The sequence below is a fragment of the Watersipora subatra genome, chromosome 2 (genome assembly GCF_963576615.1).
Source record: "Watersipora subatra chromosome 2, tzWatSuba1.1, whole genome shotgun sequence".
Lineage (NCBI taxonomy): Eukaryota > Metazoa > Bryozoa > Gymnolaemata > Cheilostomatida > Watersiporidae > Watersipora > Watersipora subatra.
In genome coordinates, this window is record NC_088709.1 from 6,039,250 (window position 1) to 6,062,455 (window position 23,206).

At 34.4% G+C, this 23,206-nt stretch overlaps 1 protein-coding gene across 1 annotated transcript; it reads right to left on the reverse strand.

The window, feature by feature from the left end:
* Positions 1 to 839: 839 nt before the first annotated feature.
* On the reverse strand, positions 840 to 8,059 carry LOC137387374 (carboxylesterase 5A-like). The gene is made up of 7 exons (XM_068073782.1): positions 7,856 to 8,059; positions 5,605 to 5,795; positions 3,097 to 3,994; positions 2,492 to 2,725; positions 1,952 to 2,027; positions 1,603 to 1,762; positions 840 to 1,228 (listed from the first exon to the last, which is right to left on the reverse strand). Exons 1-6 carry the CDS (start codon positions 8,013 to 8,015, stop codon positions 1,603 to 1,605), a joined length of 1,719 nt encoding a protein of 572 aa, XP_067929883.1. The 5' UTR covers positions 8,016 to 8,059; the 3' UTR covers positions 840 to 1,228.
* Positions 8,060 to 23,206: the final 15,147 nt, after the last annotated feature.

A 23,206-nucleotide genomic window follows, 5' to 3' on the forward strand; every position in this document is an offset into this window, starting at 1 on the left:
TGTTGGAATATATGTATCTTCAAAGAAGCTCACTTTTCCCTAACAACTGCGCGTAATAATATCCCTCAGTTTTCATGTTTCATCGATGATTAACTTAATCTTGAATCCAGCCTCAAAGCGAATTTATGAAGAGATGTACTCATTATATTATCGAAAGTTTTAACCGAGTCAGTAAGCATTGTTCTAAACCTTTATCCGGATACAATGATGGTAGAGTGCAATTCTCTGTATACAGTAAAGTGGGTTCATTTATTCTATCGCATCAGCACCACAATGTAGCATACATCTAACATCCTTGGCTATTATTTCCTTTAGGTTCTGTAAGACTAAATTGAGACACTGATGCTATCAACTAGCAATAATATATGTCATATTTTTGGTTTTACAACTACTATGCTCACTTAAAACCTTGGTAACTACATACTTCTATCAGTTTAAAATATACAGGCATTAAAATTACGTTATCATTGTACTACAAAGCAATGGCTAATTCAGTTTAATATAATTATTTGAAATAGCTCAGCGATACGAATGCTTAGTGCCTGATGTATTATTGATGTATGCTTCATTAGAAAGCTTTGGAAATGCTGATTAAATTTTGGTTTGTTTCAGTCAATCATACATATAGTATGCTCAAATGGATAGGTTTTTTCAAATGCGCAGTCTGTCTTAAGGTGAGACCATCAACAGTACCAGGTTGTGATCTATAAGTTTCCTGCCGGTAACTTTCTTAAAAAAATGAGTCAGTTTTCCTGTGAACTGACGGATGACATAAGAGAGGCTATAAATCATCGTGGTTAGTAACAAGTACATGAAGACATAATAACATTATAAACAAATTTATTGAATATCCATATTTTGTGGGATACATTTTTACTAGTATAAAATATGTAAGCAAACATTAAAATTCCTGATAAATGTAGTTTTATTAAGACATTTTAGCATACATAACTTTATATCAGAAATGTGTGGTTGCTGGAATAAACTCAAAGTTTTTGACTGAATTGAAATGTTGTACTTAGAACAATTTTAAACAATCACCTGGTTAAATAATAAGTAATTGGATGAATGAATAAAAACACACATTGTAAACAGATCAACCAATTCACAAGTCATGCTGCTTCCATGTTGATGCAAGTATCAAAAGTGATGGCTCGTGACAATCTTTTTTGCCTTACATAATTTTTACCATCAGAATAGTTATTACTGTTTCCAGGCAATGGCACACCTACAATATACATGACAATAGAGTTTTTCTCTCTACAGCATAAAGAGAAGAAAACTCTGAAAATGAAAACAGCTAATTGCAACAATAGATAATGAATCGATAATGATTAGATCTAAGGCATGACTGACATGTAAATAATAAATATCACTAGCTACTACCAGTTACAATTAACTTGGATAGCAAGATCATTTTAAAACATAATCATAATTACATTGTGTATTATATTTGAGCCAACATTTTGGAAGCATTCTGTGGTGACAATTATAGGCCTTCCTTTTTCCTTGGAGCCAAACTTTTAAGAAGCTTTACTGCGGCCAGGCTAGTCAGATTATTTCCAGAAACTAAATCACCACTCTTCCTTGTAAAAGACTCACCTATATGCCACGAGCTTGCAGAGCTACCTCATCTAAATCAGCTGCGAAACGATGTTCAGCACTGCGAGGGTATGTATCAGATCTTGTCCCGTTAATGTCCAGAATTATATATGACTGATCTCCACGGAATTCAAACTGTTTGTGTCTTCTGTCAAGTTGTCTGAAAATGTTTTGTTGAAGATTTTAAAAGCTAACTAAAAGATTCAAACGTGACATAGCACTGATTTGAAGCTGCGGTACCAAACTTCCGTAGTGAACGCATTCAATAATTAAAAATCTCAGTGAAACTATATAGAGAGATCAATTTTATTTTAATATTTTATTGTTATATATCTTAATTGTTACTCACCCACTTTTAGCGAAACTAGTCCACAGATTCATTATATATCTAGAGAGCCATCTCTCCCTTCTGTTGTACTGCCCACCTGTACCATACATCATAGAGTTATGTGCAACAAGTGGTAAGATCAACTATTTTATGTAATGTAGACTATCATGTTTGCTTTTCTTTACAGACAAGCACTTAATGAGGGATTTAACTTGAAATGGCTAATTGATTTCCTGCAATGAAGAGCTATACGTATATAAATGTAAAATCTAGGAAAAGGAAAGTTGAAAATAGACTATACTATTAGTCAATTAGGTTTGTTAAAATCATTAAAGGGATGAGAGTGTTGATAATATGTAAGGAAACACAATTAATGCATAAAAAAACATGAAAGTGTGTATTTGAAAGTTTGTTTATCGCTTTTATTTTTGTCTCCTCTCTTAAAATGAGAGTATTATGTCTCGATGAAGTATTTCATTTGACGAATGCAGTTTCCCTAACAACTTGTTCAATGTGAATCTTCCTTGAAAAGCTCCTACGAAATAAATCAATATTTCTTACAGCGTTCTACCCCAGTTAGTTGACAGATGTTCTCTGGTGCCAAAACACTTCCAATCACAAATGGGATCTCATCTCCATGATCAGCGGCTACATTCAACCATTCAGGTTCCCTTGGACCATACGGTCCAGAGCCAGGTGGGTTGTAAGCAAACTCATAAGCATACGTTCGTCTGGAGCTTATCTTGCTGTGGATCTGAAGGTGCGTTATAGAAGGAACTTTGAACACTAAATCACCTGTGAAAATATATGTCCAGAATGTTCTGGCTATTGGCAGTGTTTTACAAAATTAACATTGCTAATGAGGCTTACATTTTAAATGAGCATCTGTTATCTGCTTTTTACCTACTTTACCCTTCGATTTCTTTTGAACTAAGACATTCCATGGCTATCTTCCAATTTAACCAAATAGCATCGGTTGAAAAAAGGCTTTGCATAAAGAGTTATTTAACAATCAGAATGGGCATATGGCTAAATGACATCTGTTTGTTGCAGGTTATCTTTAAATACAACATGATTAGCTGCAGTTTATTGAGGTAGCACTTTGTTCATTTTTGAACCAGAGTTTTAAAGTTTGTATACTAACCAGGCTAATCAATAATACTTACTAAAAATGTTAACGAAGGCTTCCACTCTTCTATCATCTATTGAGCGGCCATCACTGACTAATGGGTTCGGATCATTCATATAGTGCTGAATATATAGTCTAGTGATCAAATCTCTGCTCTCCGCGTATGACCCTCTTGTAGCAGCATTAATGGTTTCAGCAATAACAAGATCCGAGACACCTCCAGATATGTCTTGCCCAGTTATAGCTAAATTAACTTGTTCTAGCACCGGCGTAAAAAACAAACCTTCTAATGTATTCCAACCAGTGAGAATGTCATAGTTGGCAAAGTTACCTAGACCGGTACTATCATGTTGCAAGTGATTATTTCTAGTAAACCGAACTAGATTTTCTTCAAAACTTGTCACAATCAGCTCACCATCTGTAGAAGGATAGAACTGCAGTTGTTCAGAAATCGTAAGAAAAGAACTCATTGGAATTGCACGAATACATGCGAGTTCATCACTTGTAGCATTACATCCAAAGGTGGCGCTTACAAACTCGAAGTTAGGTCGAAATGGGATATCTTGAATTCGGATTGAAAACGCGGAACCGCTTTGCATTATTCCTCGATGGAACAAGTTTGGAGGGGTTAATGGAGAAACCATATGAAAAGTTATCGCATTTGCTCCAGCTGATTCTCCAAAAAGGGTTATACTGTTTGGGTCTCCTCCGTAGTCTGCAATATTATTTTTGACCCATTGAATTGCTAGCTGCTGATCCCAGAGACCATAGTTGCCAAGCAGCCCATCTTCAGGCGACGCTAGAAACCCAAAAGCACCAAGTCTGTAGTTGAATGAAACAGCCACAACATCATTGGCTGCCGCTAAAACATCAAGAGGGTAGACGTCAGAAGAGCCATACTTGAAGCTTCCACCATGTATCCATATCATTACACTCTGCAATTAAAAGCAGATTTACTTATAATTTATGCTTAAAAGTATTACGTTTCAACTCCAGTATTACAATTTTTGCCAGTTCATTTTTCATGTTCATCAAAAACTTTTGCAGCTGTAAATTTTCAAAAGGTCATATCACTTAAACAGATGTGAGAATACATTTTACTTTTATGTTATGTTTGACTTCTTCCCGTTAGCAGCAGCATTTGTGCCTGAAATATCTTCAGTCCAATAAACATTGCATAACTTATGAATACTGACCTTTCTGAGCAGAGAAAAATTTAGGTGCAATTACTGTCACTTATTTAAGGAAAACAGCGCTGTTTCTAAACCAATAGCTCAAATCTTAATAGGAAGGCAACCATATTGTCCAAAAAATCTTTTCATCATATTCCATTTTACCTTAAATCACGCATGAATTGATACATATGCGTGTTTGTGAACTAAACAAGAAATTATTCTGCAAACTATCGTGTCATTGCGCCAGTCAAGTGGATTATCAGTGTTTTTCTTACAATTGGTCACTTGTAATAACCTCCAACACTGCTAGATAGTATACAACCTTACTTTTCAAGATGGTTATGCTGCAAAAAGGCATTTAGATGTTGTCATGACATGCCAACAAAGGTCAGCGGTATAAAAATGGCTGACTCTACTGAAGAATTTAGCCAACCAGAACAGTCATGATTTATAGCGATAAAAATTTTGAACATGACCAAAACTAGGCTAAACAAACCTTCAGATAATTATTGGACAAATTCCTTAATACTTTTACATAGCAAAATGCAAGCTAAGAGCATGCTTTGCAATCAAATAAAAGCAACAAAAGGGTAAAGTTATTTTTATTGATTGGCTAACCCAATTCAACACAACTTTCTTTAAACAATTTGTCACACATTCCCTTCTAAGATGCATGCATATGAAATCCAAAAGTGCCCTAAATTGCATGGCACATTGCACGAACATAATCACTTATATAGTGAGTGTGTGTGTGCGTGGTGTGTGCGTGGTGTTTGCGTGGTGTGTGCGTGGTGTGTGGTGTGTGTATGGGGGCGTGCGTGTGCGTGCGTGTGTGTTGTGTGTGCAAGTCACAACATGGGCTAAAGATGGATATTTGATGACTATGCATGTAGACACCAAATGAAATTTAGCAATGATAAACAGTACTCTGCTATCTTTAGCTCTGCAGCAGAACGTAAAACTCACTATTGACAACATTCTATTTCAGTTCTAATAGTAACTATGTTTACTAATATAGTGTTAGTTGGCACTGTGACTGCTATTCTATAACCACTTCTATAGAGGTAAGCAGAGATATAATTGTAAAAGAATTCAAAGAAAACTACCAACATGCAGTGATTACAATAAACAAATAAGTTACCTAATTCCAATGCTAACCATAATTCAAAGGTAGAACATACCAATGACCTGCATCTAGAATTGGATTTTCATCATCAAAAAGCAAACTTTCATGCACTCAACTATGGGTAAGTTAGAAACAGGAGAGACACAAGGTTTCCCAAGTGAAAACTTGTTTTATGGCCATTGTTCATGATTTAATCATTTCTAATGACATGTCTGAGGTTAGCTATGATAGTTCTGGGATATACCTTGGGAACGCAACGACGTCTACATTTAGGAGTGAATACGTCAAGCTTAAGGCAATCCTCACTACCGACAATCTCTCCGTTGAGGAACTGTGGACAAGGGGAACCATATGAAGTTGCTAGTAATGGATTCTCAATAAAGTTTCCATAAGCTACTGGCTTGGTCAGTCTGTCTCCTGTTCCATATGGTATACCTACAGTAGATAAGCGATTGAATAATTCTAGAAAATTCTCCCGACCAGATAGCTGCAGAGATTATAAGTATGTTGATGCCAGGCAAGACCATCCATGTCTGAGTTCCTTAGATTTATTACAAAGCACTAAAGGGAGAACTAAGCTCTAAGAGAGAGACAAAATTATAGCGTAAAACCTCTAATTAAATGTCACGTTTATTTGAATGCCATGCACCTATTAATATTTAAAGGCCAGTATAAGCGAAGGGTTGAAAAATAGAGCACCACCCTTTAATTGAACAGCACTTCCATTTGACCACCAACTTTGACATTCTTTGACCTTTACAAACCCATAATAGGAAGTGATCAGTAGAAAATTGTCCACAAAATCGTACTAATAATGACTCAGTTACATCAATAACAATTAATTCTTTTGTTGTTTCTGTTTGTATCAAAGTCTGTTTTCCAACTCCATAGCTTTTTGTTAAAACTCTGAAAGCAACACCATAGAATAATTGATAACTGTGTAGTTCCTTGTTTAACGCAGTCTTGATACATCAAGGTATGTGAAAAATGTTTACATCTTTGATAGTGTATAAACAACTAGTTTTAGGCTAAAAGCTGTGCTTAGTGTGAATTTCTGTGCATGCAGCCAAAATATTTCATTATTTGTGCAAATTGCAACACGTAAAAGTTTTTTTTCTCTGATAAAAATTGTTTGGATGCTAACATAGACTAGCTTAGCAGTGCAGAAAAAAACATGAGGTCAGAAAACATTGTGGAAGGTATTGAACAGCCTGTAGTTGTTTGTTTCATCAAAAACAACAATCAGAATGCAACTGTCTGAGCAGGATGATGCTACTTTTTTTCTGCCGGTATTATAAGTATGGTTAATTGATGTTTCTTGTTTTTAAATATACATTTGTAGCATTTGATACAGTGTTACTATATAACTTATAAATTTGCAGATTCATGGCATATTATTTGATAGCATCCTTAAAGTTAGCTTCACTTGGCTTACAATTGATCGACGCTCATAACTCCTCTTCTATTGTTAATCAAATGTCAGTTTTGTTTGCAAACTATCCAAAATAGCAATAAGTGCAATGAGATTTTATACAACATTGTTAAATAAAGTTATCAAATGAATATGCTTTCAAATTTAGAAGAAATAAAAACTTTAAAGTTCCAACAAATTTCAAAGCAGTACATAGGCTATAATATTATCGCAGGATAAAAAGCAAGCAAAAGATATCGACTAGTAAAGATATTTCTTGGCCTTCCAATGCATATCTTTTATAGAGATCTACAATCAGAAGGTAGTAAGTTAGCATGCATCCAAAAGGGTTAACATTGCACCGCCCAAAGGAGTGTGCAAAATATAGGTGACATTCGCTTTGCTCGTAAAAGGTTAAATTTGTTTTTCTAAAATTCTGACAAGCCATTTGAAAAATGCAATGGCAGCCTCTATTTGAACGCCACTATAGGAGAGGAGTTGAAAAGTGGTGTTTAATTAGAGATAGAAGTTTTACGGTATAATAGATAGTACCTTGAAATAGGACATGATAAGGTAGGATAACCCTATGATAAAAATGGTTGAATAATACTGGAAGCTGTCAATTGTTAATAATAACATCTGTTTACAGTTGATTGTACAATGTTATAAAGACCTATGCCTTGCTTTTAGTACAATCCTTATTATTACCATAGGTTATATTATTTTACAACTTGATTTCACTTTGGGAGTACAAGGCATTTGCAGACTAAGCATTAGCAGACATATTTACTACTATTTATGACAAGAGCAGCAAAATTTGTCACGAACACTTGTTCCATCACCAGCCTTGTTGCAGGTTGAAATCATTTACAACTAAAAGTTGAGGTAAAAGCGAAGGCAATTAACAAACTTTTAACTGAATGTTGTACAGCAACTAGATCTATGCTAAATATACACAAAACTATTCAAGTTGTTATAGAAAGTGTCAGACAAATTGTTAACGTTCAATTAAAGTTTTTTAGTACCTCAAAAGACACTGTTATATCTATGAGCCAGATTGGTAAGAGGTTACGTGTCAACTTACCTAGAAACTTAACATACTCATCTCCATTGATAGAGTTTTGAATCCCTGTAATTCTTCCTAAAGATGTGCTCTGTGTAAATAATTGCTGAGCTTCAACTGTTGTTAGAGAACTCCAACCAGCCATTACCAAAATGAAACAAAGAAAATATGTGGCTCTCATGGTAGTGCACAACCTCAACTACTAAAAGAGAAACTGCAAGTGCCAACTCCTATGGTGTGAATGGACGTCTGCTGATGTTATACAGCAAGTCATGTGGTTAAGGGATCATGATTTACTTCACTGCATATCTCACTCTATAAATAGGTCTCATATCACGGGATTAAACACACCAGTAATACTCAAGGCATGCAACAATGGTTTGGATTGAGCCACAAATAGGACTTCCTTGTATTTTATGGTCTGGGTTTTCAATTCTTGTGGAATTTTCCCTAAGACCTTTACTTAAATTTCTACCGCAGCAAACAATGACAGGCAACAGACAAACAGGTTTGCATCAAAATGAAAACGTTATTACGAAGCCAAGCTGGGCGAGTAAGACAATCAATTTTTCTAAGCACTATGAATAAGTTCAAACAATATGTTTTTCTAGCGTTGTCTCATTTTTTGGAAGTGAAATCAATAATTTTTACTACGATTAGTGTCAGGTTATAAGGCTCGACAGTTTTTAGAGATAATGATTGTATGGCAACAAGCAGTCCTTTCAATTAATCTGTAGCTGTAATTACTACCAAGAAGTCAATTACAACTTATAATATAAGTTATAATAAGTTGTATCACTTATAGTTGTTTTATTCGCTTTCACAGTTAGGAATTTTCATTATTCCTAATGGTGAAAGCAAATAATACAATTTGCTAAGTATGCCTGGTTCCATGTGGCCATGGCCTTTTTCAATTCGGTCCGAGCTATAGAAGTGATTGTGGTGAGGAAACAAGATTTGTGCCCCCTGCTTCAAGGATTCTCTGAAATTCAGCTCATCTTTTTGCAGCTGTCATAGATGAGATAGCACGGCAAGCCCTCGATACATAGATAAACTGACAATAAGTGCTCAGATTGATTTGTTATCTTAGTGAAAGTTATTCTCCTCATCATCAGTGTTGCTACAGTTTATGACCGATAGTCGCAAAATTATAAGAAAACTGTTTACTGGTAACAGGAAGGTTATTAATTGCAGGCATACTGAGAGTGCAATCATTATTTCTATTGTGCTACTGATGCAGATTTTGATTGGTGCGTACGTTAAGTTACCATTTGATAAGTGTTTCAATGGGCCCTCACATGCTGCAAATTAACACGATCATTTTCTTAAAAAGGATTATGAATTCCACACCAAAGTCAAAAGTGCACTTCTGACTCCTTTAGCAGAATTCTTTCTTGACATGTGGAACTGCTCAAATAGCAATATGAATGACTGAAGTGTGTAAATTGTTTATAATAAAATAGCTTGCGCCAAATTTTCTTGCACATCTTCTCATCATTTCATTTCTATTTTTCACAAACATGAAATATTTGATAATAATTGGTGAGTAACAAAACACACTTGACTTGCATGTCTTGCCGTTTCCAACTTGTGTGTGACTTGCGTACGACTTGCATACGACTTGCGTACGACTTGCGTACGCCTTGCGTACGACTTGCTTACGACTTGCATACGACTTGCGTACGATTTGCGTACGACTTGCGTATGACTTGCAGATGATGCAAAATTGCAAATTTGCGGATTAATTGTGTCACCGAAACATACTGACTGTAAGGGTAAATTTTAGCAAATATTTTGTCAAGTAATTTAAAATAGCTACTGTGAGAGACTGCAATGTGCCTATTGCTGTATTTTTCTGGCTGGTGCATTTTAAGGTCAACTGGCAACAAGTGATTTACAGTACAAAGTTTAAAACTCAATCTTATAGGACGGTGGCATCCCAAATTCTACGAGTTGCTATTCAGAATGTTTGTCTTTTTGAGTGTTTGTCAATAGACTTAATAAAAAAAGCTGTAGTAGCAGAGAATAAGTGGTCAATATTAATGTTAAAAATGGCAAAATATAAGTGAGTACAAGCTGTTGTCTGTAAGTTGGCTTATTTGTAGAAACGTATCACCTCACTCAGCACATACCTGTATGCATCTCTGTTGATTCACACTCGCTGATTGCATTGAAGTCAGTTTAAAGCTGGAATATATCTCATAATCATGTTCTGTAAACCTACATTTGGGTAGTCAGATCATTTGCAAGGACACCAATATTACATACCAGAACATTTATTGTAGGTCCCCTACTGGTTGGCATCCGGATCAGAATATCTCCTCAGAAAAAGGTCACTGACCCAAACAGCTCCCATCTACTTCAATCAAGGCTGTTCACGTTATGTCTGTTATAGCAACTCATCATGAGACCCTTCAAACTGCAAGCTTTGCTTTTCTGTCTCTGCACCATAACCTCTTTTATACGTAACTGTTACAGTTGTGAGAGAGTAGTGCCTTGTTCTACTACTTTCAGATCTTCAGAAAAGGTGTAAATATATTGGCACCTTGGCCCTTCAGTCAAAAGATGCATCAAAGGTTTTGAAGGCTTTAGTAGTTTTAAAAGTTTACCTGATTTATAGTAAGGCCCTATATGGCTAGATTAGTGGCTATTAGATTATAAATACAGTCAGATTTATAAGGTAAGTATAAACGTATACGCATTTGTAAGGTTGTCTTTAACATTTCATTGTTTCTGAGAAGCAAATTTCAATCTGTGTTTACATGTATTGTTCTCCAGATGCTTTCATGTTACAAGAGCTAACAGAAAGGTGTAAATATGCTGACATGTGTCTATAGATACGTCTACAGGCTCTTCTCTTACAGATATGTATTTTTACATATGCAGGAATTTAAAGCTCTGACATTATGTTACCAAATAATGTCAATGTTGCAATAAAGCCATCTAAGTTGCATGCAGTGTTTAGCCCATCGCTTTCTGGTATTTGGAATTATGCTCTCTATAGTAAAATAAGGGTAAACAACTTCACGCAGTTTAGCCATTTTTATTTCTTCATGCTGTTTGGTCATGAATAAAACTGTTCCTTACATTCTGCCAGATTTGAGCAGTCAGAACACATGGAGTTCAAATTAGTCCATTATTAATTTGAAGAAAGTTTAAAAAAGCTTTGACCATGTATCTTATATACACTATGCCTATCATTAAAAAAGAATATTTGTGTACTATATTAAGCTTGTTGTGGTCTATGTCGCTGTTTTTTATCTTTTATTGCATAATTATAGAAATTTTTTTAAATATTTAATAATTCATTAAATAAGGTTTTTAAGGTTTCGTGTAGGAATGCTGCATAATTATCACATAAAAGATTTTACTTACAAGTAGATCTAATACTTGTGGTATAGCAGATGATGAGTTGTGTTCCCACCAGTATAAGAATAAAAAAAGTGCATAACTCCCATTAAGCTAGATATTTTTGTAGTTTTTATAGGTATGTTACTAACTCCTGTCATTAGATGGCTGACAAGATTTTATACTTTGCCTGATCTTAAGTTATAATAACCTTATATAGTTACATTGTTTTACTCCAGCGTATTACTAAACGTCGATGTTTTATTTGAGCTTTATTAGTGCATGCACTTGTAATGATTGCTGTATTACTACTAATAAGCAAAAGAACAACAACAGTACAAGCTGAGTAGATGAACAAAAAACTTTAAGTGTAGACAATTACCATAAAAACCAAAGCTATGATAGGTTACAGAGAACATTTCCAACAGTAAATTTATTCGTTCCACTTGTGCATATTCCTGCAGCAGCAGTTGATGCCCTAAAGTATACAACATGTTTCTATCACCTTCAACTCTACAGTATGGCAGCCTCTATTTTATGTGTTGAAAGAACAGCACCGTAATATTTTAGAACTTCTGATAAAACTTTACTGTCCTTTAAGCAGGTGGCAGGAAGAGAAAGTTTAGTTTTATTTTTTTTGTTTGAATACTAGTTTTGTCAGTAATATGTGTCAAGCACCTTAAAGCACCTGCCGCCTTTTACTATTTTAGAATTTCTATTCGCTTTCATGCAATTCTTCATATGTTAGTCACGTGATTCTTTTAAAGAGTTTCATTCTATTTTAGCCGTAGATACATATGTAATTATTTTGATACTCCAATTTTTTAAACCGCTTAAAACACTTTGCATTTTTTATTAAATGATTTTAGTCAGAAAGTTGATGTCCAAATTACATGTATTCTTTTGCACAACAAAGATATAAAACCTTGTTTTAGTTACTAAAGTTAGATGTCTCATACATGCTCTAGTATCCCCCATATGATATTCTAATATGTATCATACGTGTATACCTCTAATATGTATCATACGTGTATACCTTTAATATGTATCATACGTGTGTACCTCTAATATGTATCATACGTGTATACCTCTAATATGTATCATACGTGTATATCTCTAATATGTATCATATGTGTATATCTCTAATATGTATCATACGTGTATACCTCAAATATGTATCATACGTGTATACCTCTAATATGTATCATACGTGTATACCTCAAATATGTATCATACGTGTATACCTCTAATATGTATCATACGTGTATACCTCAAATATGTATCATACGTGTATACCTCTAATATGTATCATACGTGTATACCTCTAATATGTATCATATGTGTATATCTTTCTAATATGTATCATACGTGTATACCTCTAATATGTATCATACGTGTATACCTCAAATATGTATCATACGTGTATACCTCTAATATGTATCATACGTGTATACCTCTAATATGTATCATATGTGTATACCTCAAATATGTATCATACGTGTATACCTCTAATATGTATCATACGTGTATACCTCAAATATGTATCATACGTGTATACCTCAAATATGTATCATACGTGTATACCTCTAATATGTATCATACGTGTATACCTCAAATATGTATCATACGTGTATACCTCTAATATGTATCATACGTGTATACCTCTAATATGTATCATACGTGTATATCTTTCTAATATGTATCATACGTGTATATCTTTCTAATATGTATCATACGTGTATACCTCTAATATGTATCATACATGTATACCTCTAATATGTATCATATGTGTATACCTCAAATATGTATCATACGTGTATATCTTTCTAATATGTATCATACGTGTATACCTCAAATATGTATCATACGTGTATATCTCTAATATGTATCACACGTGTATACCTCTAATACGTATCGTACGTGTATACCTCAAATATGTATCATACGTGTATACCTCTAATATGTATCATACGTGTATACCTCAAATATGCTTTTCGTGCAATTTCATCAGAGAAAAAGGAATTTTTATTAAGGGCATTAAAAAGCATTTTACATAAACTGATGAAGTTTGTATATGAAAAAGAGTTTACCATTTCTTGGAACAAAACAATGAACGGTTAACCACATAACCTGCTAGTTGTTCAATCTCTTTCATGTCTGCAGTCCTTTTTATTTTTGTCAACAGAAGTTTTAGCACCCACTTTTCTTCCCAAACAGCTCTACCAAAGAACACATGGAGTCAGCATAGAATCATTTCCCACAGATCCGATTTTCCAACAAAGTTTTAAATATTACAAACCAGTCCAGTCAAAGGTCAGCACAAACCAGTTCGGTCTGTGCAGACCTTTAGTTCAAAGGTGCCAGAAAATCTAAATATTGTATAATATATTATTTCACATTAGGTGGAGCTAGAATAACGCCATAATGGCCATTCAAATTCTCACAAAACTCAATCCATGCCACACACACAGTCACATTAGTTTAAAAATCAAACCACAAAGTCAAGTACAGTAAGCAACCCTGTAATGTAAACTTCATTTGATGTTAGTGCAAAGATTTTGCTTGCATAAGAACTTCCATATAAGGTAAAGTATCAAGTTAGCGCAAGCTCGCAAATCTGATTAGAATAATTAGAGTCCCGTAGTTAGCCATAAAACATCATTTTCTTTTTTGTCACATTTGGGAGAGAAAATGACATATATGGATATACATCTCTATTGTACATATCTGGCAGTTTAGTATATTGTGGGAGACTGTCATGTGTGCCTATAAAGCACAGAGAATAAGTATGTGCACAATTATTCAGAAATACCTAACGGTGGTCGATCGGTGCAGGTGTTAAAGTATCTACCAACCTGTATGTCATGAGTTGGAGTCTTGTTAAAAGTTCTCTTTTACCCCAACCGCTAACCATGGCTTTTGGATGAATGGACACACGGACATACACCACTCTTACTATAGTAAATATATACTTTTGTTGTTCAATTTCCGTCAACTCAGCTACGGTTATTCATAACGACATTCTTTTCATTTTGCATCAAGTTAGACATCATCTTAACTACTTTATATAGTGCATTGTAATGCATATGTAATGTGCAATATACAATTATACATTACCCATTACAACATACTTAACTATGAATTTTAATGCATTATCAAGCATAATGTATGCAAAGCTGCAATATAATTTGCCTTGCAAACTAGTGCATAGTGAATTGCATTGAAATGCATTATGTATTAAAATTTTACATAAAATGCAATATTTCGGTATTCCTTAAAACATTTGTCTCTATCTTGCTAAATTAATCATTATTGATAACTGCTATTCTAAAACCTCTGCCAATTCACCCGTACATTTTATACCCTGCTATAATAGCTATGCACACTGTAGAAAATAGCTTGCTATGTGTTATATTTATCACTGAGAGAAGCTGATTTGTCTGGAACATTCTATAAAGAACGACTAGCTCAATGAAAATTGTTGCAAAATCTATTTTTAGCTTTTGATTTTTTGATAAAATTAAGTATTAATCACTTGAGAAGAGTTACTGAGCTGATTTGGTGGCAGATAAAAGCAAAATCTTTCTTCGAATTAGAACCAAGTTTGTCCATTCGTCCTTTTGTCCTTCCATCCATTCATGCATTCGTCTGTCTGTTTGTCTGTCTATTAGAGGTGAGGATAAAAGTTTCCTTACTGTGCAACTCCAACTCGTAACATTAAGCTAGCTGTCTGACACTCCACCTGCACCAATCAACTGCCCTCTAGTCATTCAGGATTATTGTGCAAATACTGATTCCCTGTGTTTTCTGACAAAAAATGAACAGATATAATACAGATGAACTTTTAAAAAGACAACTTCGTGATAAATTTGTTCAGCACACCTGGTGATCCCTCACAGCTCACTAGGCTCCCAGGGCACTAGTAGTCCTTCTGTGCATCAGGCTTTATGTGCATCTGAAAATTTTGAGTTATGTCTCTGTCATGTCAGTGTTCACTGCAGTTTGAGTTACTTCCAACCGACACTTGAGCTGCGAAAAAAGAAATTCCTGACATGTTTGCACCGCTCATACGTTCATTTCTAATCATCCTATCATCCTAATGCTGAGTTATTGAGTTGCAAAACAAGAAATAGGAATGAGTATTTAGGCATGAGGAAGGCGATGAACTCTTTAATGGTGAATTCAACTATTTTAATTTGAACATTGCGCCATTTGATTTAACCAATCCCAGAACTCAAGCAGGATATGCAAATAAAACCGGGCTACTTATTGGCTAATATCTCCCTCAAGAGGACATTCACATAGTTGAACATTCACATTTACATCCAGTTGATGTCCCTATTTTACATTAGTTTCCTGTACTTTAAACACATTTCTCACCGTAAAATGATTACCTATCAATCTATCCTGTCCTATTTATAACTAGATAGGTCTTTCACTTGGCTATCAGTTGATAAAACATCAGACATAATATTTTAGTTTATACATACTGTATGTAGTTGAGCATGCTACATAAATGTATGTCCACTATGTGTCATTTTCCCTCTCGTGTGTTTTTACTGACACATCGGTTTTAGAAATCCAACCACCAAGCCAAGTACTTTGAGACCTAGATTTAGTTCAAAGTTTTCTTATATCAATAAGCAGTGGAGTATGTTGGAGGAACCCGACCTAATGTATAGGAACACTAACAGAAACTGTTGCTAAGAGGTGATATAGACTATTCACTCTCTATATTTAGATGGAAAGCTCAACTTTCATCAACTCACCTGTGGCTATTCATCACGTCATCATTTCCTTGTATATCAAGTTAAACATTATCTTTACTACTTTTACGTGATTCATTGTACAGCATATGTAATGCGCAATATATTATAAATAACTTTTTATGTACAGTGTTATATTTATCACTTACGTGTACATAACTTGATGAGCCTGAAATATTCTATAGAGGATCTTAGCCTCAGGGGAAGTGACTACAAACTGTATTCTTATTAGCCATTTAAATTTCTGTTGAAAGTAGGTATTGTTCACTTGAGAAAGTTATTGAGTTGATTTATTAGCAGATAGAAGCAGAATATTTTCAATAATAAGAGCCATGTCTGTCTATTCTTCCGTCTGTCTGTTTATTCGTTTGTCTGTCCATCTGTCCATCTGTCTGTCTTACCGTCTGTCTGTCTATTCGTCCATTTGAAGCCAGGGTTAGCTGCCGCAACGAAAGATTCCCTAGGATGGGACTCAAACTCATGACATTCAGCCAGGTAGCCTGACACTCCAACACCTACATGTATATCAATCGACCTCCTTCTAACATGACATAATTAGTGTACACATGCTTATTCGCTGCGCTTCATGACGGTTAAAGTGAACAGAAATATTATAGATGAGGTTTGATAAAACACCATTTATTGATAATTTCATATGACACACCTGATGATCTGTTATGGCACACTTGATACTTAATTTGCATCAGACTTCATGCGCACCTGAATATAGTAGGTTATGCGTCCGCTTTGTAAATTCTAGATAAAACATGTCAACTGGTGCAAAAACCATTCAATTAGTAAAAGTACAATCTCTCATCATTCTCACAGGCCTCAATGTTAACACTGATAAAAGTACTTAAAAGGTGAACCAGTGTTTAGTTAAATGATGAATGTATAGTTGAAGTCAAGTTTTGGATTGTATGAATGGCTGTTATGGCTACTCAACAATATCAGGGTTACTAGAACATTTGTATGAAAAAGCTTTTCACGATCCTTATTACTAAGAAGCTGCACATATTCTCTATTGTGTTAGTTATTAACCTTAACTGATCTATTTTATAGTGATTCATCTTTTTCATTTTCTCCTATTGTCTTTTTCACACACTTTTTCTTTCTTTTTAACATTTTATTTTTACATCTCTTTTTTTCTTCGCGCTTCTTGCTCTATTTTCTATCTTTTTTCATCTCCTTACCTTTGCTTCTATCTCTTTATCTCTCTCTCTCTCTCTGTCCTTTTCTCTACTTGTCCTTTTTTTATCACTTTTCTGCTCTCTTCTCTCTTTATCCCTTTTCCTTCCTTTTCCTGTCTCCCTCTAGCAATCCCTTTTTTCTATTTTTCTATTTAGGTATGGAATGCTCAATATTTGTTCAACTAAGTGCATTTATATGCAAGGTGTGATGCAATGTATGCTTGTAAAGGTGTGTTCTTTAGAAATAAGGCTATAATGCAGTTATGATATATGTACTTTAGTGACAATAGCTGAAGAATTTGGGTCGTTCTTCTATGAAAGACTGCTCTTATTCATCTCATGTCTATAACAAAGCATAATAAAGTCTAATATTCTCCTTTTAAGTTGGTCTGTAAGGTCAAATTACCAGACTACATGAACTCTCAGAGGTATGCATTGTCTAGCTTTTAAATGCTTTCAGATACATTTATTGACAGATAACAAAGCTCAATGCAATACACAATCTTTTGTAAAATTTACTTCATAATGAAATATGTCATTTGTGTTGTACAGTGAACATTCTAATGCATCAGATAATTTACAGTTCAAAATATTTTACAATGTAGTGTAAGTATTATAGCAGAGAATCAAACGAAAATATTCTCTACAATTTCTTAGAGTAATTGAATCATGTAAATAAATGATTCAGCGGGGTGCTGAGGGTGTGGAACTGTTAAAGATGTTTACATATGCGAAGCAAGACAACTGATCCTAATGACGCATGTATGCCCTATTCAAAGCTACATAGTCATGTTCTATACACACGCGCTAGGATTACAAGCATTTCTATATTCATCAGCATCTATTGATTCATGAATTTTAAGCATGTTTATGATTCCTTGCTTCTAAGCAAATTTAAAAGTTACAGTGTCTTAATGTAATGAGGTACACACCCCTCATGTAGTACACACTCCTCATGTAGTACACACTCCTCATGTAGTACACACCCCTCATGTAGTACACACTTCTCATGTAGTACACACTCCTCATGTAGTACACACTCCTCATGTAGTACACACTCCTAATATAGTACACACTACTCATATCATATACACTCATGTAGTATACACTCCTCATGTAGTACACACTCTTCATATAGTACACAATCCTCACGTAGTACACACTCTTCATTTAGTACACACTCCTCGTGTAGTACACGCCCTTCATGTAACACACTAGTAGGTGTTCCACCAGGCTGTATTTGGAGCCTGTACATGGCAGCTCTCGTATGCATAGCAATGATAATTCCTTCTAGCATCAACTGCTACATGAGAACTTCAGCACTTGTTTGGTTATTTTGTAAATGTCTTTTTGTTTCAAATTTTGATTGGTCTCAATAAATAAAATACGTACATCATAATTATTCTGCATGTTTAATATATTTTAGACATAACTATAGTAAGAAACACCTTAATTGTGTTCATTTAATCTGTGGTTGTTTAGTCTCAACAGCTAACAACTAAAAACTAATTGGTTGCTTGACTTTTTATTTATCTGTCATTTTGTTGCATATTAAAAATAATTGTTCGTTCATTGTTACTTTTTATTGAGATTAAATCGCTTTATTGAACTTAGTTTATTGCAATTGGACATAAAAAATTTTTATTCGAAGGTACAAGTTAAAAACCTTACCTCTTTGTAAAGCTCTTTGGTTTATTAATAACAACAGTAAACATTATTTAATGCACAAAGTGTGAAGGATTTTCCCTAATACCTACGTATTAATACACCTTCAAGAACTCACGGGCTATAGTTTAAATGCTGTCAGACTAACATTAACCCTAATATTTAAATAGGCCTAGATAGCTACACTAAACTGTGATGAACAGTGTTAGCGTAGCCACATAACCTTGAAAGGATGACTTCCGGGTTATTGATAATGCTCACAGCTACACTAAACTGTGATGAACAGTACTAGTGTAACCCCATAACCCCGAAAGGATGACTTTCGTGTTATAATTGCCACTTCAATAACGTAGTCCTATGTAATTAAGACAATCAATTGACATAGGATAATCAACTTGACATAGTGATATGATGACTATGGAAAGTTGTACAAACTCAAACAATATCTGAGATAATCAGATATTGATAGACCAACGCTGTTCGGTGATAAGCCGTTACAGCCTAATATAGCATAGCATGCAACTAAAACCTCTTATCCACAATTTAGATTGATAGATATAACAACAAGCTTAATTTTGCAGGTTATAATTTCTTTTATTTACGAGTTCAGACTAAGACATACCTTGAATATAGAATATGACTTAGAATGATATTCAGATAAGAGCAGGACAAAGACTCAGTAAAAATAAGGTAACACATTATTATATACCTTCTAAACATAAATGGTCGACCAATGAACTTAAAGTCTCTATATACTTATTCCAATCATTATCCTTTCACGTGTAGGCTGTAGTTCCGGAGTCAGCAGAAATACCAAGCTAACCACCTTTCTTAGCAAACAACATGATTCATCATTTTGTAATTCCAGTCTACCGGTTGTTTGTCATGAAGAAGGCAAAATGCTCAGCCAAACAAAAATGGCCAACATATCGCAAAGATAATGTATGCTATAAATCCATTACACAAGCATAAAAGCACAAAATCATTAAAGGTGACTGTTAGACAATAAACTTCGTATCATAAAGCTCTTTTCAGGTTGTTCAAAAACACTGTTAGATATTTCTGTAGAAGACTTAACTGATTGCATAACAAAATGTATAATGTCATTAGTATAGAATTGTCAGATTGAGAGCTAAAACAGACTATGGTTACAATAAACTCAAAGCAAAAAAGCAAATAACGCCAGGTTTTGTAGTGATCAAAATTGTGCAGCAAAAACAGCTCTCGTAAGTCACAGAACAGTACAAATAAAGCCAGTGTGTACATTATGAGTGATTTTTGGGCAATAAATTTATGAATTATAAATTATTTAACAAATTACACAAGGAAACAAATTTCTGAAGGTACAAACAGAATTTCTAAATGTAAACAGGCTCAATTGATTGGCTAAGCCTGAGAACAGGCTCAATTGATTGGCTAAGCCAGAGAACAGGCTCAATTGATTGGCTAAGCCAGAGAACAGGCTCAATTGATTGGCTAAGCCTGAGAACAGGCTCAATTGATTGGCTAAGCCTGAGAACAGGCTCAATTGATTGGCTAAGCCAGAGAACAGGCTCAATTGATTGGCTAAGCCAGAGAACAGGCTCAATTGATTGGCTAAGCCAGAGAAGGCTATAAATCTTACTTAAAGTTAGCTTATGAATTTTTACTTTTCTTTATTAAAATTCATGTCTACAACAACCGCGACAAAAATAAAAGTGTTCTTGAGATAAAGGCTGTTAGCTTCTTGTTATCTTACTCAAGTTCACTAAGTTGTGGACTAGCAGCCATCTCCTAACAATAATGATTAGTTTTATACATGTAATCGATTGAAGGAACCTGCTGGTTGGTGTTTTGATTGTGCAAGAAATAACTTACAGTTGATTCAATGTGAAAAAGTGCAATTTATGCCAATGGTTTCAACCATTCCTAGCACAGGTATGTACTCGTAGATGATTGGTCAACACGGATGCAAAATAGGAAACTGAGGTGTTTTGGAAATATCTTCCAATATTTCTTAGCGATAACACAGTTCAGTGGACCAATCATTGACCAACACAATCACCTTGAGCATGCCAATGGCTAAAGATAGCCTAGCGTGCACGTTCGGGTGTGCCAAGGTTAATTATCCGTGCAGCCAACAATAATGATAAGCTTTGACCATGTCTCTTATGTATGCATCATGCTTCTCTTTGAAAAGGAACATACGTGTACTTTATTAGGCTTCTTGCGTTTTGTATTTTCTTAAACAGAAGTTTTGGCAGCCATTTCTCTTCAAGATAAGCTATAACAAACAAGTGTAGAGTCAGCAATCACTCCGCAGTGATTAGTTTTTGGCAAAGTTTTCAATTTTCACAAACCAATCTACTCGGTGGTAAATATTATTTCTGCTGACTTATTTCACAATAGGTGAAGCTAGAATAATGTTATAGTGGTCATTCAAACTTTTACAAAACTCAATGCATGCCACACACATAGCCTCATTAGTTTTAGAAATCCAACAAAAAGTCAAGTACTTACAGACCAAGAGCTAGTTGAAAGTACTTTTATATCAATTAGCAGGGGAGTATGTTGAAGGAACCAGACCTAATGTATAAGAATACTAACAGGAACTGATGCTAAGACTATTCATTCTCTATATTAAGATGGAAAGCTCAACTTTCATCAACTCACCTGTGGCTATTCATCACGTCATCATTTCCTTGTGTATCAAGTTAAACATTATCTTAACTACTTTATGGGAGGCATATATGAAATAAGCAATATATAATTAGGTGTTGTATATTACAACACGATATAATTATAAATTTTATCATGCATCACATAGATTATTAAAGGCTGCAATATATTACGCTTTGAATAGTAATGCATAAGGCATTGCATTGAAATGCATAATGTATTGCATTGTTATTCGCAATGCCATATTTCTGTTATCCTTGTAAAATTTGTATCTAGTGCATTAACATAATCATAATTGATGACTGAGATGCCAGAACCTCTGCCAATCTACTCTGACATTTTACATTTTATACCCTACTGTAGTTATTCACCCTGCATAAAATACTCTTTTATGTGCTATGCTATACTTATCATGCTTTAAAAGATTACAGGCACACGGAAAGCTAATACTAGATGTATTATTAGCTTTTGAAATTTTTTATAAAAATAAGTATTATTCTCTTGAGAAGAGTTGTTGAGCTGATTTAGAAGCAAGTAAAAGAAAAATATTTCCGATAATAAAAGATGTGTCTGTTCATCTGCCTGTCTGTCTGTTCGTCTGTCTATCTGTCTGTCCGTCTGTCTGTTGTAAGCCATGGTGAGAAGTTAGGATAAAAGAATGTTTAGTACACGACTCAAATTAACACAATCAGCATAGTAGCCTGAGTTTCGAACTCAACTCCTTTACAACACATTAGACTGCCAGGGTAGTAGTACATCTCAATGTTATAGGTTATGTCTCTGCCTTGTCAGTGATCACTGCAGCTTGGTTTACTTTCAGCTGACACGTGCTTCAAGGTCTATTTCAGAGCCGCAGGAAAAGAAATTCCTGACACGTTTGCAGGGCTCATGAATTCATTTCTAATCATCTTAATGCTGAGTTATTGAGTTGCAAAACAAGGAATAGAAATGAGTATTTAGGCATGAGGAAGGCGATGAACTCTTTAATGATGAATTTACCTATTCTAATTTTAACATCGAGTAATTTAGTTTTAACCAATTCAAGATCTTTTGGTACACGAAGAAAACTCGTTTTCTTATTGGTTAACAATTCACTCAAGACGACATTTACATGGTTGGCTCACTTTTGTTTCCTTATTTTGTAATAAATACTTTTTCTATACTAGCCTATTTAAGTGCTGTATAGTGGTTACCTATTATAAGTATCTCATTCTAATTATAACTAAATAGTTATTTCACTTAGCTGTCATTAGATAAAATCATCAAACATAATGTTTTAGTTTATGCATATGTATTTGAGAACGCAAAATCTCTGTCCACTATAAAAAACACGTAAGTAATTCAAAGCATTGAGGAAAGGTATTGTTGGTTCAGTGAGCTGGCAGACTACTTAAATAGATTTGTTGATAAAGAACTTTCACCCATTTATGTATACTATTAGTCAACCTAGTAAATAGGAGAAAGAGAAGTATGTCTTACATGTATGTCCTCTGACTATAACAATTCAGAGTGAATTTAGGTATACTGAATGAAAGTCAGTAAAGTGTATCTAGATGAGTCATTGAGATGAGTCATGAGTGTTTAAGTAATACATCAGAATACTGTAGGTACTCCATAATAGAAGTGTGCAATTAATACTCAACTGGCTTCTAAACAAAATAGTTTTTGCTGTAAAATAGCACTTATTAAGACTTTAATAAGATTTAGTTCAGTTGTAAAATTTAGCCTAAATTTAAAGGTGCTGA